We start from the raw sequence: 17,246 nt of genomic DNA on the forward strand, positions 1-17,246 counted from the left end.
AGTGAATAATTTCAGCGACGAAGAAGCGTGAAGTGAGGAGGGGAACTACGTTTAATTTTGAGTACTGCGAAAATTAATTTCCTGTCGAACTACCAAATATTCGAGGCTGCCCTCGGTATCAGGCTATCTTTCCTCGAACAAAAAAAAGGCGAACGGCGGTTCCGAGAAACGTGACTCGCTCTAGGAATTGGATTTCCACTCGTTCTTCGAGCTTCGTTTCCAGGAAAGGATGTAAACACCAAGCTTCCTGTTACATTTCATAACACGACGAACAACAAATTCCCTAAGTGATTCACGAATATGGAAAGGGAAAGTCGATTTTATTTTCAACGAATTCTATGGCACGTCATTAATTAACACTGAATCTACCGCGACCGGTCAAATGACCCGCTTTTGAGTGGGATACGCACATGTCGTGGCATCTCGAAGAACACGATCAGAGGGTCTGCCCTCTTCGTCGTATGCGAATTGTGTGTCAGGAGGATCGTAAAAATCCAGGCAGCCGACTGAGGGATTTTTCGGTGAATTTTCACAGGATCCCAGAGAAACTGGATCCACCTAGCGTTCAATTAAATTTTAGTGGAAACACGTGAACCTACTTTGCGCTTTCAACTCGTAACCGATTCGCTCCGGAAAACCGTGAGCTAAGTTGCTTTTAATTCGCTGACATTAAAGACCGTTGAATGCTGACGCTTAATGAATTATTTTGGAATTGCAATTGTTAGGAAATCATTCGTAGTAGAAAAGTACATTATTGATAACTATTTTTCTTGTGATTTAAATCAGTGAGATACGATGTATAACCAAATACTACGTTAAACATTTTTGATCAATAAGAGTGACTACAAACGTTTGGACAAAATCCTTCACCATGAAGATTTAAACACAAGTATTTAATAGTACTTCTTTGTTCAACATGCCATTATTCCTTTTGTAACAACGACTTAAGTAGAATGTTTTCGTTTCGTAATTAAAAGACTCTTGTTCGACAATTAACTCCTTTGGTGTGTACCAACTCGTGTTTAAAGGATGTTGAATACACCAAACTTGCATCTAATTTTTAATTGTATATTCTAGTGCGTTAACTGTCAGACAATTTAGAAGAGTAAGAAAATCATTTGGAAGAATATATATCCATGTAATTTCTTTTGTAATGACATCATAAATCTCTACTTTTTGGAATGATAAGTTGACAGTATAAACTGAAGGGAGTAAATGTTAAAGAGTTTCTATTGTATAGAACAAGTAATTAAATAAATATTACACAATGGCTGTTTTTTACTAAAGTACTTAAACATTAAGTTCCATAAAACAGAGTTCACTTCCACCTACTCGACACGTTTACAAAAGGAGCAAGACGACCAAAGTTAAAGAACCGGCGAAAGAAGCGGGTAAACGGAGCTCCGTAGTTATGTCACAATTGTGCGGCACACATGTGGCGTAAAGCGCTCGGATAAGTCATAATTAGGGAGATAAAAATGCGTCGAGCGTTTATTTTTAGAGGTTCCGCGAGTTTCATCGTAAACAAACTGACGAACGATTCTGTCATTTCGATCGAAACCGAAATCGATCTTAATTCCTCTTAGTAAAAAATCCAGCTACCACCACAGGACAAAAAACTCGAAACTACACACGATAAAACGTACGAAGTGTACGCGAGCAACAAGTCTAAGAAATCAATGTTAAAAAAATATTTTCTTCTGTGGTCGGAGGAGATCAGTGAGATAAATAAAGTTTTCACGAACCACGTGCTCCTGGCGGCCGTCATTCCCGCTGAGGATGACCCCTGACGTGTGAGAAACCGGAAAACCCCTCTCGAGACTGGTTATGGGAACCGAAGAAACAAACGCGCACCACCTTCGCGGTCGGGAGTCGGCCACTGACTGAACGTGACTCCGATTCTCTGGAACCGGGAGGAGGCTGCGTCGACCGGTCAGGGACCACGAGCCTGCGGCCTTCTGACACTCAAGTCACCGTCAATTTCTCCCCCCACCCCTTCTCGGCGCTCTTCCTCTTTCGCTGGCTGTTGCGTTTCGTTTGCACTCTTTTTTTTCTCTTTTTTTTTTCTTTGGAAACAGACGTTCCTCGTTACGGGGAATTTGATTCTCGCTCTGTTTGACTTCCTTTCGTTCTCTGTTTCTTTTTTTTTTTCTTTGTGCAGATGTTGGCGCGGGTGGTTGAGTACCCGCGTTGTCCCGCGTAGCTGTTGACTAACCCAAAACGTCTTTGGAACGGCTGCGTAAACCCTTCGGAGGCGATTCTTGATCATTTCTGGGGGATTCTAATCTTATGGAGACACGAGATTTCCGAGCAGATTGATTTTTTTTCATTTTTGAGGCATTGTTTAGTCGTGGTGCAATGAAGAATTGTTTTGAAATGAGAGGTATTTCTCTAGGATTAGAAGAAAACAAAGTTGAAGTTTGTAGGTTTAATAATTATCGAGATAATAATTCTTTTGTAAAGGCAGTTCCCGTAACAACTTGTGAGAACTCCCAACATTTGGAGCTCTGTATTTTTTAAACAAATTCGAGGACAGCAAAATGATGACTTAAACCCATCCTATATTAATGCGAATTACAACGTATCGAAAAGTATAGTTTCCCAACGTTTTCGGAAGTCCATGCATGCGCCTCGATACGATCGGACCGCCGAATGCGAACGATTCTTGACCCAGTGTGCATCGCGAGCGTTCAAGGACGAGGTAGAACCGACAGGAAGAGGAATGGGTTCTGGAAATTCATTCAGCAGCTCATTCACTCGCTCGCGGACATCTTAATGAAAAGTGAGCCGACGATTTACGGGCGATCGCTCGATGCTCGCACCGCGTGGAAGCGAACGATGAATAATGTAAAGCGCGCACCGAGGATGGCCCCCTTAATAGTAACGAGCGACATTATTCCGTGCGACGGAATAAGTGATCAGAAGAAAAGAGAAAGAGAGAGTGAAGAACGACCGCGAAACAATCGACCACTAGCTGGAGGGGCCTAAGCGAACGAGAAATCAATTATTTTTCTAAGGGAACTCCGATTTTTTAAAGCTTGTTAACTAAGTGCAACGTTAATCCAAAATTTTTTTAGGGAAACAAAATTCCCTAATTTCTTATTCTGGAGCAGAAAAATACCCCTTTAAGTCTCAGGAGTCACTCGTTGAGTTACCGTCGCTCGTTTGCGTAAAAGATAACCGCCCTCGCGTGTTCGACATTTTCTCCGCTACACGAGAAAACCTTTTCCCGATTACGAAATGGGAACTCTCTCGATTACAAGAGCCCCTTCCCTTGTTACAAGTGAGGAGAGGAAAGTTAGCGCACCCAACGTGTCCCTAGAACGACGCTGCGGAGGATCTCAAAGCGGGTGGCTGGAAGTTTTAACGATAGGATTTAATGGCGACGGAGCCACGAACTCCACGGTCCGATGGTAAATCGTTTTAACAACTATGAACACACCGACGAATTGTTCTTCGCGATTCACCCCCTCCCCCTTCTCTTTCTTCCCGTTCTTTCCCCCCTTGTCGAGGTAGTTTCTTGTCGAGGTAGTTTCGAGTCGCGAGGGGTGCACCATCCACCCCAAGAACTCGATTTCGCGCTCCGTCGTAACCACTTTAAGTTCCATGCCAAGTGTCTTCGAATCTCGGCTCGATGGCCTCGCCAGGAATAGTTGGATGCTCGTTGGAAGCAAGTTGTCTCATCATTTTTATCGTGTTAATTTTCGCGATACTAAAACTTCCAAGGGAGGACACTGTCCGGACCGGAGCCCAAGCGATAATTCTTAGCTGGATCAAAATTTCAAGACAGGTCATCAAAGAATAAATTTTTAGGCATTCGTTGTTGAATGAAAGTTACAATTGGATAATGGTGATACGGAGCCAGTTTCTCTTATATAAAAAAGAAAAAGCAATAGGACACTAATTAATTCAAATCGATGTTTCGCCGCGAATTGTCGAACAGGGAAGGATGAAATCCATAGAGAGACTAACCGTGAACATCGACGGCGCATGGTGACGGACGACAGTGCCCCGTCCAGCGGGAATCCTCGAGAGTTCTACTGTATCCCGTTTGATTCACGACGAAGTCCTCGAACGACCGACTCACTGATTCTCGAAGTCCTCGTGAAAGGACGCGCGCGTGCAACACACGAGAGAAAACTGACCGAAAGAAGCGCGGAACACGAAGAGGGAACCCCCGATACGAGCTGCATTCGGTCGCGGCGGGAGGGGAGAGAGCGAGCCGAAGGAAGAGAAGAAGAGAAGGCTCCGAAGTGGAAGATCGAGGAGGAAAGAGGGACGAAAAGCAACGAGAGGGTAGAGAACCCGAAGAGAAGAGATAGTTGAAACGAGTGGGGGGAAGAGCAGAACGGTGGGGGGACTTGTTACTCATTCATACTCAAACGCCCCCGCAAATTGCAGTCGCCGATGCTCCTCTTCTACGCTCGAATTGCGTCCAATGCGGCTCGATTAACGAATCTGCCGCACTCGGTTTGATCTTGGTCGATTCGTTAACGCGAAGGACGCCATTCGATTATTTAGGAGTGTCGATATATCTGTTGGGAACCAAGACAACAACAAAGGGAAGCAAGATGAATTTTGAACAAATTTCGATGTTTTTCGTAAGACCACAAACGTTCCAATTACGTGCGACATAATTAAAACAGGAAATATGAATTTATATTCACTTGCCGAAGTTTTTACAGGAAATATTGAAATGGCTCTCTTAATTTAATATTCACGTTGCGCTCTACGTAATATAGAATGAACAACGCAGGGATAAATCAATATTAATGTACTGTGTTATAAACTGTGGTGTAACGTTTTATAGAATTCTCTTGAAACAAATGGACAGACAAACATAATAAATTCAGCGTTGTGGAGAGTTTGGTGTACATATAAACGTGGTCCATTTACGCGTTTTATTCGTTATGGAATATAACCGAATAATATAACTGAAACAATTTCGAAATTGTGCGAACTTACGCGTCGAATTTAAACAAAGCGTAGAGCAAACCCAAAACGTTCCCTCGGACGTCAGGTGAAAATTCTATTTCGTGGCGTTGCCAGTGTCCTGGAAAATCCGCGAACCTGATTAGCAAGCGACCGTTAACGTCCGTTTGTTAATTAATGCGTGGCGTGGTCGCGCGAACAATACGCGTCAAACGCGCGATTCGATTTCGACAGGGTGGGTAACGCGAGCGGGTAGATCGACTGGCGCGTTCGATCCGCGCCATCACGTGCCTTTTATTAATCGACGTCCCGTTTTGTTAATTACGCCTCATTGCCAAATCGTGGCAATCAAAGTAATTAGAGTGACGTCGGACACAGGTGCGCCGCGAACGATCCTGTTTCGTCATCAATCGTGTATCGGACTCGATCCTATAACGGGGAGCCATATTTGTATTTGGGGATGCACGCCGAAAACTATCTGTGACATATTTACAACTATTCAGGAGTAGATATTGATATCTATTTAGTTGGTGAGGTACTATGTATTTGGACTCCAAATGGAGTCGAGTACGTATGATATGGCGTATTGTGTCGGTGGGTTGATATTAGAAACTAGGAAAGAAAAATAACCACGACCAAACGGTTTAAATTCCATTATGAAGCAAACCTCTTTCCTACAATTTTATTCTATTTCATCGAAAATAAATTAATGTCCATTAAAAAATACCAGAAATCACTGAATAGTGTATTTCGACATTTGATCAATGAAATCCTGACACATGGAAGCATCGATATGTTGGCCTATTGGCGCACAGATGTATCGATGGCGATAATATCGGTAAATTCACGTGTATATTGCCTTGCAAATCCATACTAATCAGAATCCAATAGATAATTGTTAGTAACATGTCTACCGCGTGCACAGTAAGTCCCAGCTAGTATTACCTGTTATGTGGTACGCGAAATTACAGAATCCTAGGTTATTAGCCTTTCGTTCGTCGAAAATACGCCGCGTGCCGTGGTTTCAATCCCCCCCGATCGATCCCATTGACGAATTCACCGGATGACAAATCACGCTGTACGTGCGACAAACTGATAGCGGCGTGATTTTTCGTAATTCCAGCGATCCCAAAGCCACCGATGGCGGATTAGCATTAACGATGCACGCTCGGGCGATTGCTTTCAGTTAATTGGTGCTCGACGATCGCTACCCCATCGCCGGGGATTTTGTTCATGCTATAACGCTCGAGCATTATTGATTCCAATCTTGTCAGACTAATTGGCAGACCGTGAAATACGAAATGCTGGATCAAAAATTTGTCTGGTACTTTTTCGTCGACTGAATATCAATAATATTAAACATTCGTTTTAATCCAATTTTTTGTGATTACACTATCAGTAAGCTTGTGCAGGAAGTTTTGCAAGGATGTCAACAATATTTACAAGACGTTCATAACATTCGTTAATTAATTTTAATTTAACTTATGGATGTTATAATTGGCATGTGCGTATTTATTTTGTAATATTACGTGGAGTCTACCAAATTATATAAATTTCATATTAATGGAATTCTACATTGGAAGACGAACAAAAATATTTGTTCATATTCCTCGAAGGTTTCTTGGAAGAAGCTACATCGTAGCTACAATGAAAAATAAAATTGATGATGGTACGTGTCCTGGCCCTGCACCTGGTTATCTCACGCGAATGATAATATTATTCCACGTTCATAACATTTGATTGTAAGCCCAATCGAAACTATTTTAGACCCGAGAAAATTAAAAGCGAGAAGAATATTTCCTCTCTAAACACTCTTTCGAAGCAACGAGGCAAGGATTCGGGTCGTTGAACCGAGACTCATAAGTAGAAATATAACCAAGCATACGAAACTGTAAACACCTAGCACTAATTACTTTATAAATTTTTGAAAATCGTGCAGTACAGAACACAAGAAACATTTGTGAAAAAAATTCTACCATATCCCCAATTTAAAACGTTACGTCAAATCTGCTCTATTTCTGATGTGTCGTTTACTGTTTCTTAAACAAACTATAAACAATTTTTTACGAGAATTCTGCACTTAAGTTAAAAATACTTCGAACGATAGGCTTAAGCTACATTTTCTGCGAGAAAGGAGGAATACGAGTGAACATTTTGGTTGCTTCATGTAACGAAAAACCTCGACCTGATTGGTCAAATATTTTATAAGCAATTAACGTCACGAAAAATTCTGTCAATTCTCTCATCGCGTGCTTCGATCTTTCCATTACGAAACAAAGTTCCCAGTCTGCTTACAACACCGATGTCGTACGGATAGATTGTATATACATGGCAGGAGTAATTGGTCATGTCCAAATAAACAAACATTTCTAAAAGGGAACCTCTAAACAAACGCGATCGTGTTCTGAAATTCTCTGGGAGCGGTTGAAACATTAGATTTGTTTAAATAGCGAGTAGATATTTTAGTGGAGTGCCCGTTTTGAGAGTTCGCTCGTTTGAAATTTTGATGAAGCATCTAATTTCTGAAACTCAGAAGATGTTTCAAAACCATTTTCGAAATCGGCTATGTCTATTTTCGATTGGTTTAATTTTAACTATTAGTTTAAAAATCTTCTACTTCTTGGGAGTTAATTGATTTTACGTGAAATCGATTCGTCTGTGTCGAAAGGAGTTGAGTACAAAATCGAATTCTGCGGAATATTAAAATAAATGTAATTTTACGTTCAAAGCTACAGAAATAATACTTCAAGTTCTTCTAAACTTAAATCTAGAATTAATTTCATTATGTGAGTTTAAATTAGATTAAATGAAATAATATTTTTGAGCATGTGTGCATAAATTAGCAAAATGAAATAGAAAGTCCCTTTTGTCGGGCATTAAATTCAGTCTCGAGGTGCCTGCGTACCTAATTCAAGCTAGAGGATTAAAAATACATTAGAAAGCGGAATTTAAATCGAAATTCCTTCCGTGTTTCGTCAAATACAGAATCTATTATACAAATCACTTCGAAGAGAAACATGTTCTGGAAGCATCGTACCTAATCAGTCGGTTAGGTCACTTTTTTTCCAAAGGAAGGACACGTGTCCTGTTGCGCATCGAAAGGGGTGGGCGTCAAAGGAAGCAGCTAGTGACCTCGAGAAGCATCGTTTCTATTTAGGACACTCGATAGACGATAACCATGCTCCAGGATCCGGCCTGATAGAAAGCGGCGCGTGCGATTTAATTCCATTGAGATAGATGGCCATTCATGTTCACGACACAGCTCACTCTTTGCCTCTTTCGGATCAACAAACTTGAAATAAATTTTCTCTTTCACTATTGAGTATGAATTGTTTGATAGGAGGTAAAAATACATATGAATTAGATTAAAATAAGGAAGCACCTGAAATTAATTCCAGCACCATTTTTTATACTCATTACCGCATTACCCTATATTCTCCTCGAAGGTTTAAATCTAAAATTATATCGTCTTAGACATTCGATCAAATTTAATTTCAAATCAAATATTTTGAAGCCAATAAAATTAATGAGCTCTCTAGAAGTGCAGAAATATCAAACTCTAAATTGAAACTATGCAATCGGGAATAGCTAGAGGTAGTTTCAAAAATGCCATTGAAGTCGCTAAGTGGGTCATGAACTAGAAGCTTTATCAAAATGCTAATAGGATTGTGATAATAACAGTCAAGATAGGAACACGGTAATTCGACGAGAAAATTTCGTTTTCACGTTAAAAAAAGGCCTACCATCGGCCAATTGAAATGTTAACTATCGCGTCCGATGGCGTCTCGAAATAACGTTAACGTAACGAATTGTAGAGCGCTGGCTATCTCCAGTTTTAAATATACTCGTCGGTCCAGGAAGCAGAAATCAACGAGACATCAGCAGAGAAGCGCTATCTATGCCGCAGGTTTAATTAATTTAGAGCTGATTAGGGACATTTTTGGTTCGTTAATGTAATTGGGTCATTAGATAACGATTTCGAAACGGTGAATGCCACCGGAACGGGTGAATGGCGCTGATTATCTTGTAAAGGAATAAAAAAAAAAAAAAAGAGAATCGGCGTTATGCGTCCGGCTATCGAGCGATACGTGTTATAAAACGATGACGGCACGTTGGTTACGATCGACAGATAATAATAACACGAATTTCAGAAAAAAGTGAGGCTCGAGAAACGTTTATAATCGATGGGGGAAACAGGTCGATCTGAAAATGGCGTACAGCTATAACATTGAAGAGGTGCCGCCCGACGATGTTCCTTGCGTCGAGCACGACATACGACGCGCTAAAAAGTTCCTTCAGAAACACAGTCCAGAATCGGGTGATAGCTTGTAAGTTCTCAAATTTGATTAAATACACACGTTTATAAACCTGTAACTAAAAAACTCAAATTATAATTATACATGACAGAAGGGCAATGATATGAAAGGTGCAATAACATAAATACTAAAGAGATAATAACGCAGATACGTGTAAAGAACTTAAACAGAAGTAATGCGTTATGTAGTTATTGATAATTAATTTTGGGATATGTTTCCAAAGGGTTTCGGGAGGACTCTGAAACTCTTCGCGAACTAGGAAATCATTTGCAGTAACTTGAAGGCATCGTTAACGCGGTTATCGAGGCAGAAACGTTTCGGAGCAGCAACCCTCCGCCTCGATACTTGATTTAATTAAACGTGAGAGGAGACAAACGTGGATAGCCTAACGCGAAAGAACTTCTCAAAGTCGTTTTTGTCAGACTGACCTTATACGGAGAGGTTTAATGAAATACAGACCGACAGGGCAACAAGTACCCAAACGAAATAATTTCCTCCCCTTCCCAAAATACCAAACTGAACGTTTCAAACTCCTCTGACGTTTACACTTAAAGCTCTTTAAATCAGGAATTCAAGAAACGTGGAACCTTTGGTTTATTTAACGGTAGAAGAGTGGGTTTTTGGAGCACTGCATTTATAATTATTCTAGGAAAAATAACCTTTTGGAATGTAGATAAAAGAAGTGGAATTTTTAAGTGAACCACCCTTGCACTGTTTTGAAAATGTAAACATTCCAATTGTTTCGTTTACGAATACAATTCAGGTATGATCATTTGACAGAAGTGTTGGCTAAGATAATAGCAGAGAAACCAAGAAACGCTGTCGATATTTTCGAGGAGTACAGCAGGAAGGTGAAAGAGGAGAGGTTCAAGACTCAAACCAACCACCTTCGAGATCTGTATGTTCCACCCACTCAGTACGAAGATGCAAAAAAGGTTATCAACCTGATCAAGGTATGAACCGGTGATCGATCGTTGAATTAGTTTTGTTTAAGTTATTTTTCAAGCTTACTAGGGAACATCGATTTTGTTGTAATTGCAGACCGTTCAGCAGCTCGATCAAAACGAAGGAGAAACACTGGGCGAGGATGAGGAAGAAGACGAAGGGAAGAGGAAGAAGAAACCGAATATGCTGGACCTCCTGTTTTATTTTGAGCAAACCAATATAGGTTTGCCTCGTGATGAAATGGTGGTGCTTAATTTGTCTCTGCGAAAACTGTTGGCTGAAGCTCCTATAGAAAACATAAGGTACACGATTTCTGTTTATTAATAAAGTAAGTTGATATCAATTTATAATTCACAATTATTCTCGTTCAAATACTCAAATCTTAGGTTTCAATTATTACGACCAATAATATTCACTCTAACTATTCTTGATGACAAAATATTTTTTACTGTTTACATTACACACACTTTGTGTCGTAGATTCTGGGGAAAAATTTTGGGAAGTCCCAAAAATTACTACGTAGTAGAGGCTGACCTCCAACAAGAAGAATTGGACAAAAGATTAGAGGTAAATTCAACCCAGGAAGAATCGTCTATCTTCTAATCTACCTTCTATTTATTGAAACAAAGTCTGTCTGAATATTGCTGCAGAAATTAGCAGAAGAAGAGGAGAGGAAGCGACAAGAGGACCAAGCGAAAGCGGAAGAGGCAGCGAGAGTCGCGGAAGAAGCGGCCGCAGCGGTCGAAAGGGAAGCAGCGGAAGATGAAATGGAAGATACAGAAACGAAAGAGGAGAAAGATGAGGAGGGTTTGAAACTCGTCTTTCCACCACTGCCTACGCCTTCGTGGAAGCCGCCACCGGAAGTGCCTTCAGAGAAGATCGGAAGTGGCGTGAATGCCAAGGTACAAGAGGAGTTAGTATAATTTCCTTTAATCTTTCTGCGTTGCAATCCTTCTTTAGTATTAATTAATTTTAGAAAATATATTAACAATTCTGATATTTAGATTTCTACCAGGATTGCAAGCTTTCCTATCTTCTTCCCAATCGTTTCATATTCTAAAATACAGAGTCACTCTACGTCGGTTTAATAGGCGATGCGAAACACGAGGCGAGTTTTTCCAGGAATCGGTTTTGTTCCAGGTGTATTTTGTATGCAACGAGCCCGGTTTGGACAAGTGGATCGAACTTCCAACAGTTACACCGCAGCAGATACTAATTGCGCGACAGATTGTCCGCCGGTGCACGGGAAATTTGGAAACAGCGGTACGTGGGGAGATATCGCGCTGTTTCATGGAAACCGCGTCAAACGAGCCGTTTTTTCTCGTAGATTCATACGTTCCCGCCGTTTCCCGGCACGGAAAAAAATTATCTCCGCGCCCAAATAGCCAGAATTAGCGCGGCTACTCACGTTTCACCGATTGGCTTTTTCACTTTTGGCGGCGAGGACGAAGAAGAAGAAATGGGAGAGGAGCCGGAAGAAGGTAATTTTTCACGACCTTTCTCGAGATTCTCGGTAAATATCGAGTTTCTAACAGCTAGAACCATTACACGCAATTATATTTTATTGAATTCAAGATTAGATACTACGTATTAGAAATACAGATAATTTTCGAAAAATAGAACATTTTGTAGGGTTGTTAAGTTGAAACTAAGTCAAAACTGGCCACTCAAAGCATTGGGAATCTACTCCCACTCCATTTGAGTAGCCAGTGGCGACATCTTTGGGTTCCCAAGTGTACTACAATGTTTGTATTTGAAATTATTAAGAGACACTATTATTGCTCTCGAGGTTTTCTAACTTGGCTCTAATCAGCATACACTTGTTATATTACATACAAAGGTGGGACTTTGTCAGAAAATGTGCACTACGATCCTCTACCTGTCAAGGACCTGGTGGACCCTTCCATGACAAACTGGTGTCATCACACACAATACATCCTAAAACAGGGTCGAACTGTTTGGTGGAACCCAGCCAAGGAGGACCAAGACGTTAGTCGAATTAAACATTAGAAAACCAAAAATACAGCAAACCACCTTTCCTACATGTCAATCTACTAATATACACAACGCATTTAGGAAGAAGTCGGAGAAGAAGAAGAATTGGAGGACGAGGAGGAGGAAAGGACTGAAGTCCAGAAAGAAGTGGGACCACCCCTACTGACTCCCTTATCGGAAGATGCTATCGTGGACACGATAATCCCCTGGACAGTCACGCAGTCCTCTACCGTCTTACCAGATCTAGCAGTGGCCCTAGTTAGGTCGAACACTTGGCCAGGAGCATTCGCCTTCGCCTGTGGAAGGTACATGCACCCCTATTCGATAATGATTTTCTATTAAGCAGACGTATCTGCAATATTAATGTGGTCGTCGAATGTAAATTTTCTCGATACCGAAGAAACGAGTCTGGGACTTGTTATCGAAAGTCGACTAGGATAGGAGAAATTATGGCGCGTTAAAGGGAAATTAATGCGCGGGAAATTACGCTAATGTTACTTTAATGGTGTCGACCTATAGGCGTTTTGGTAACGTGTATATCGGCTGGGGCCACAAGTACCACGCTTACAACTATAGTCCACCGACCATGCCACCTGTGCAAGACCAGTATGCATTAGGTCCTGAGATCATGGAGGTTCTGGATCCCACCTTCGAACAAGAAGAGGCCTACCGCATTGCTCACTTACCTCCTCCACCGGTTATCCCAATGGGTATCTAAAATAATATCTTCAAACCTAGATAAGAAGATTTCTGATCTATTTTATAATCATTCAATCGAATTGTGTCTGTAGGAGATGAAGAAGAAGAAATGGTGGAAGAAGAGGAAGAGGAAGACGAAGAAGACGAGTGATCAAGATATCTGTTTTACCATGAAAGTAATGATTTATAACTGTTGGTAAAACAGATCCAGGTACAGGCTTAATTATTGTGACTCATCGGGTACAATCGGTACTATATCTAAGGAGCTGGTTACTTCTAATTACATAGAATTTATGAAGTATTAATAAAATAGATGTATATTTAATTTCTAACTACTGTGATTACATTTTGCGATATCTAACATTAAAGAGCACGTGATCTATGAAGATCAAGAAGTGATCTGTAAGCACTGAGTACCTACTGAGTCATGTGTAAGAAGTTTCAATTATTTAAACATTAAAAATAATTATTTTTATGAATTAAACGAGTCTATCTGTTATTGTAAAAGTAATCTTCTAAGCTCGAATTTCCTAGGGAATTTCTGTCTACTGGTGAATAAAGTAGATTTCTATAAATTCCTGATACATGTGCTTCATTGTTTGTAGCATCATAACCTCAAAAATATGGGTATCCCGCCAAATGATGGTAAATAGTGTTATGGTATTAAATTCGTAAATTCAAAGGAAAAAACATGACTGAAGAAGCTACGAAAACTGACATCGTATTACGACCAATACTTTGCGAATTGAATCAATTATCTATGCCTGATGGATCAGCAATGTTGATGCAAGGTAGGTTAACCTTAACTCTTATGAATACATTTTATCATTATTCATACATAATTTCTATGTTTTAGGAGACACAGCAGTCGTCGTGGGTATCTATGGACCAATAGAAGCAAAACCACAAAAAATGGTTTACAACAAAGCAGCTGTTGAGGTATCATATGTGCCTATAAAAGGACCAGCTAGTAAGTTTTAAAGTTTTCAATAAAATTTTGATGTTAATTTATTAATAACGCGATAATGAAAGTCTTTGATTGTCTCTTTAAGAGGTGGATGACAGGATGACGGAATTGTACATAAAAGAAACATGCGAGGCAGCTATGATTGTTACATTTCATCCTGCAACTGCTATCTGTATCAATGTACAGGAGTTGGAAGATTCTGGTGGGGTATGGTTTGTCTTTATGACATATTGTAGTACAAAAATATGTGAGTTCTAAATTCGGAAATTTGAATTAATATTTCAGTTGTTAGCTTGCACAATTAATGCAGCCTGCCTGGCACTTATTAATGCAGCTATTCCAATGAAATATACTTTTGCAGCAGTTAGTTGCATGATAGAAACAGATACTGGAAATATTATATTAGATCCAAACAATGCTCAGTTGGAGGTATGTTGGATAAATTTTATTCTTAATATAGAGTAAAACATGTGTTATATTTTTCATTTAGGATGCTAGAGCTGAATTCACATACGGATTTGATGGTATAAAAAAAGATGTCATATGTTGTCATACCGCAGGTCGTTTTACAGAATCAGAGTTTTTCGAAACAATGGAAAAGTGTAAAGAAGCTAGCCAATATGTATTTGATTTTTATAGAAATCTTGTAAAAAAGTATGCAAATGTCATATAAAACTTCTATTTTTTTATGAAATATGTCTACCATAACTATGTCCTAACCTATCCTAAACATAATTAAATTGTATGTTTCCCATGGATTAAATAGAGGTATGCAATTGCACATAACTATAAACCTTGCCCGTTTAATATTGTTGAGTTACTATTATGATAAACCTATGGTTTAGGTAAAAATATATCTAAATATAGTGGACACAGTAAAAAATGCTTTATTAACAAGGTATTCCTTCCTCAATTGCAGTTAAACCGAAAAAGTAGATAGCTGGAAATGAATCGACCATTGTCGTTTTATTAAGGATACCGAAATATTTCATACCGTGATTGCACTGTCCGTAAGTGTACTTCATTTTGGTTCTTTCAAATTTCGAATTACAAAAACGGTAAGGAACACTTATATTCACACTATTCGTTCAAATATCAGTTACTGGAAACAGAACGGGACGTTTTCTTCTGTACTGCATGCAAGTATTGTAGAACTCCATAGCCGGTTCCCGTGGGATTGCCATCTTGTCGTCGAGTGTAGTACGTTTCCAGAGCGTTCTTCCAGATGACACTGGGATTCCTCTGATCGCTGCTGCCCTCTGCTGGAGATATCGGTACTACTTTCGAAACTTGAGCGCTACGTAAATCAATTTGAAATGCGAAGAAGGTTCATATTATTATTTATATTTTACAGTTTCAGTTTTACAGTTTTACAGTTTAAATTCTATTACATATGAAAAGGCAATCTGCATATTAGGCATTCAAAAGTACTCCTTAATACTTTAAATAATTACACTACTTGCTATTCATTACAAATAAAGTTTCGTTAATTAAATGTCCTCTCCCAAGTGAAAGTGCTAAAATTTTACGATTACCATGTCTATATAATCCCTAAATAACTCTTTGGGGAAAGACTCGAGAAGAAGGAGAGTCCTGCCAACGCACGATTCTCCACGTTTTTTGGACTCTTGCCGGCACCGTTTCGTATGAAAAAAAAAATAAAATAAAATAAAAACGTAAAATATAAATGTCCTCGAATCGAACGGCGTTGTACCCCCTTTAAAGAGAAGCGGAGGATATCTGTCGGTGGAGCCACGCCCGGTCGCCAATCACAGCCAGTACCAAGGTTCGACGTGCATCCTTTGTGTCCTCCGGACCCTTTTAGTTCCTCTGCGCTGGCTCTCGGGAGCCCAGGGACTCGGTGGCCATCTCTGGACGTCCATTAAATACAGAAATGAGCCTTCCAAGAGCGTCTCGAACGGGTCGGACCAGATCCTCCGCTCGGGCCTCTGACCATGGCCGGAGACGAAGAGGAGAGGAACGAAGAGAAAACGAGAGTGAAGGAGAGAGAGACGGAGGCCGGGTCAGACCGGGCCACGTTTAGCTGAGGTCGCCCCGGGCCCCCAGACCATTAACAAGGAGCGGAGCAATTTATGGACCGGCTCGCTCATTTCCACTTTATTATTATTTTCTCATCTCATAGATGGTCTTCTGCATCGTTTTGTTCTCCCTGGTTCCTCGCCTCGTACCCCCATCGCCCCCTGCATGCCCCGCCCCACCCACCGCGGCAGAACCGTCGCTCCTTGTTCGCTTTCCGTTTTTCTCTTTCCCTCCCGGAATTAATACCCACGGCGGAACCAGAAGGTGGAGGTTTGAGGGGCAGGGGAACCACCGGCGCACCACGAGTCGCCGATGAGCCTCGAATGGAACTCCCGGCCGGGCAAAAAATTGCGGAACGCGAAATATTATTGCCCGGGACCGCCTTCTTTCCCTTCGCCCTGACCAACCGTCGATAATACTCGCCTGGCGTTCCTCTCGCTAATTTCGACCGGCTCTCTGCCCCGGAAGTCGTCCATTTTCCCCGCGCAATCGCCGCGCCTCTAGTTTCGCTTGAATTTCGGTGCGCAGCGCCTTTTGGAGAACGGGCGGAGAATCTTTGGGAACGAGATATGTTGTGCGTGTGTGTAAATTCAGGATTCGATTGTTAATCGAGTTAATATTTCAAGATTTATAATTAAATTCTTTAGTTTTACTGGTTGCAACTATTAAAAATTCGTGCGATGAAGGCACCTGGTCCCGTCTGACCATGGTTGACCATTTCTGACGCCTGCTGGACCACTGCTGACTACTGTCCATCACTCGTGAGTGATATAAAAAATAACCTCTCTATCTCTTCTATCTCTATCTATCAATCTTTATATATAATTAGGCTTATTTAACATTGTTTCACCGTGTTTAACAAAGAATCGTAACATGAATCATTAGTCTATCGATCGAGTACGTGAATCAGAGACCCAGAGTGGAGTTTTCTTACTACTGTCGGCATAATGTTGCATAACTAGCACGTAACTTCAGTAAAGTGCTTTATGCGAGCTATTAGTTGACGACAAGTAGACTACAAAATAGCGTGATTACTATCGATCTGTCCTGCCCGAGGACGTGCTTTACGAGGACCCATTCCTCTTAAGCTGAGAGTAGCGATACGATTGGCTAACGGTGGCTCCCTAAGACCTCGTAATGAAGTCATTTCATAGAGCGAGTGAAAGATTGGGAATGTAAAATAAAAGCTCTACAAGTTGAAAGCACAGAAATGACCAAGAATTAGAATTACCGCGGCATAGTGTTTCAGAGCCTGATGAAGGCTTTTGTCGCGGTGATTGCGATAATCTACTGGTTACATGTCAAGATAATATTGCGTGACCAGTGTGTAATTTTTAGCGAGGCACTTTATG

The 17,246-nt window shown here is 40.7% G+C and overlaps 3 protein-coding genes across 3 annotated transcripts in view; 2 read left to right on the plus strand and 1 right to left on the minus strand.

Annotated features, from left to right (window-relative positions):
• The window catches only part of LOC128879161 (papilin), a 107,038-nt gene extending 103,971 nt beyond the window's left edge, over positions 1-3,067 (minus strand). The window contains exon 1 of the mRNA XM_054128062.1: positions 1,746-3,067. Coding sequence (XP_053984037.1) covers positions 1,746-1,768 — 23 coding nt within the window. The 5' untranslated portion in view covers positions 1,769-3,067. The remainder of the gene's footprint in view (positions 1-1,745) is intronic.
• A 5,702-nt stretch (positions 3,068-8,769) lies between these two features.
• LOC128879860 (radial spoke head protein 6 homolog A) lies at positions 8,770-13,099 on the plus strand. The gene is made up of 11 exons (XM_054129393.1): positions 8,770-9,260; positions 10,012-10,201; positions 10,290-10,495; positions 10,673-10,760; positions 10,844-11,095; positions 11,334-11,456; positions 11,521-11,674; positions 12,034-12,182; positions 12,270-12,493; positions 12,708-12,898; positions 12,980-13,099. Exons 1-11 carry the CDS (start codon positions 9,142-9,144, stop codon positions 13,036-13,038), a joined length of 1,755 nt encoding a protein of 584 aa, XP_053985368.1. The 5' UTR covers positions 8,770-9,141; the 3' UTR covers positions 13,039-13,099.
• A 214-nt stretch (positions 13,100-13,313) lies between these two features.
• LOC128879491 (exosome complex component RRP46-like) lies at positions 13,314-14,578 on the plus strand. Its single transcript, XM_054128672.1, has 6 exons — positions 13,314-13,438; positions 13,493-13,678; positions 13,744-13,857; positions 13,940-14,061; positions 14,140-14,283; positions 14,345-14,578. Exons 2-6 carry the CDS (start codon positions 13,579-13,581, stop codon positions 14,525-14,527), a joined length of 663 nt encoding a protein of 220 aa, XP_053984647.1. The 5' UTR covers positions 13,314-13,438; positions 13,493-13,578; the 3' UTR covers positions 14,528-14,578.
• Positions 14,579-17,246: the final 2,668 nt, after the last annotated feature.

The sequence above is a fragment of the Hylaeus volcanicus genome, chromosome 7 (genome assembly GCF_026283585.1).
Source record: "Hylaeus volcanicus isolate JK05 chromosome 7, UHH_iyHylVolc1.0_haploid, whole genome shotgun sequence".
In the NCBI taxonomy this organism is placed as follows: Eukaryota; Metazoa; Arthropoda; class Insecta; order Hymenoptera; family Colletidae; genus Hylaeus; species Hylaeus volcanicus.

What these genes read in the sequence shown, in the direction of transcription:
- LOC128879860 (XM_054129393.1), top strand. Translation starts at nt 9,142, where the DNA reads ATGGCGTACAGCTATAACATTGAAGAGGTGCCGCCCGACGATGTTCCT. An exon ending in AGGTTATCAACCTGATCAAG is followed by an intron (nt 10,202 to 10,289) that starts GTATGAACCGGT and finishes TTGTAATTGCAG; the next exon opens with ACCGTTCAGCAGCTCGATCA. An exon ending in GCTCCTATAGAAAACATAAG is followed by an intron (nt 10,496 to 10,672) that starts GTACACGATTTC and finishes TTTGTGTCGTAG; the next exon opens with ATTCTGGGGAAAAATTTTGG.
- LOC128879491 (XM_054128672.1), top strand. Translation starts at nt 13,579, where the DNA reads ATGACTGAAGAAGCTACGAAAACTGACATCGTATTACGACCAATACTT. An exon ending in GCCTATAAAAGGACCAGCTA is followed by an intron (nt 13,858 to 13,939) that starts GTAAGTTTTAAA and finishes TGTCTCTTTAAG; the next exon opens with AGGTGGATGACAGGATGACG. An exon ending in CAAACAATGCTCAGTTGGAG is followed by an intron (nt 14,284 to 14,344) that starts GTATGTTGGATA and finishes TTTTTCATTTAG; the next exon opens with GATGCTAGAGCTGAATTCAC.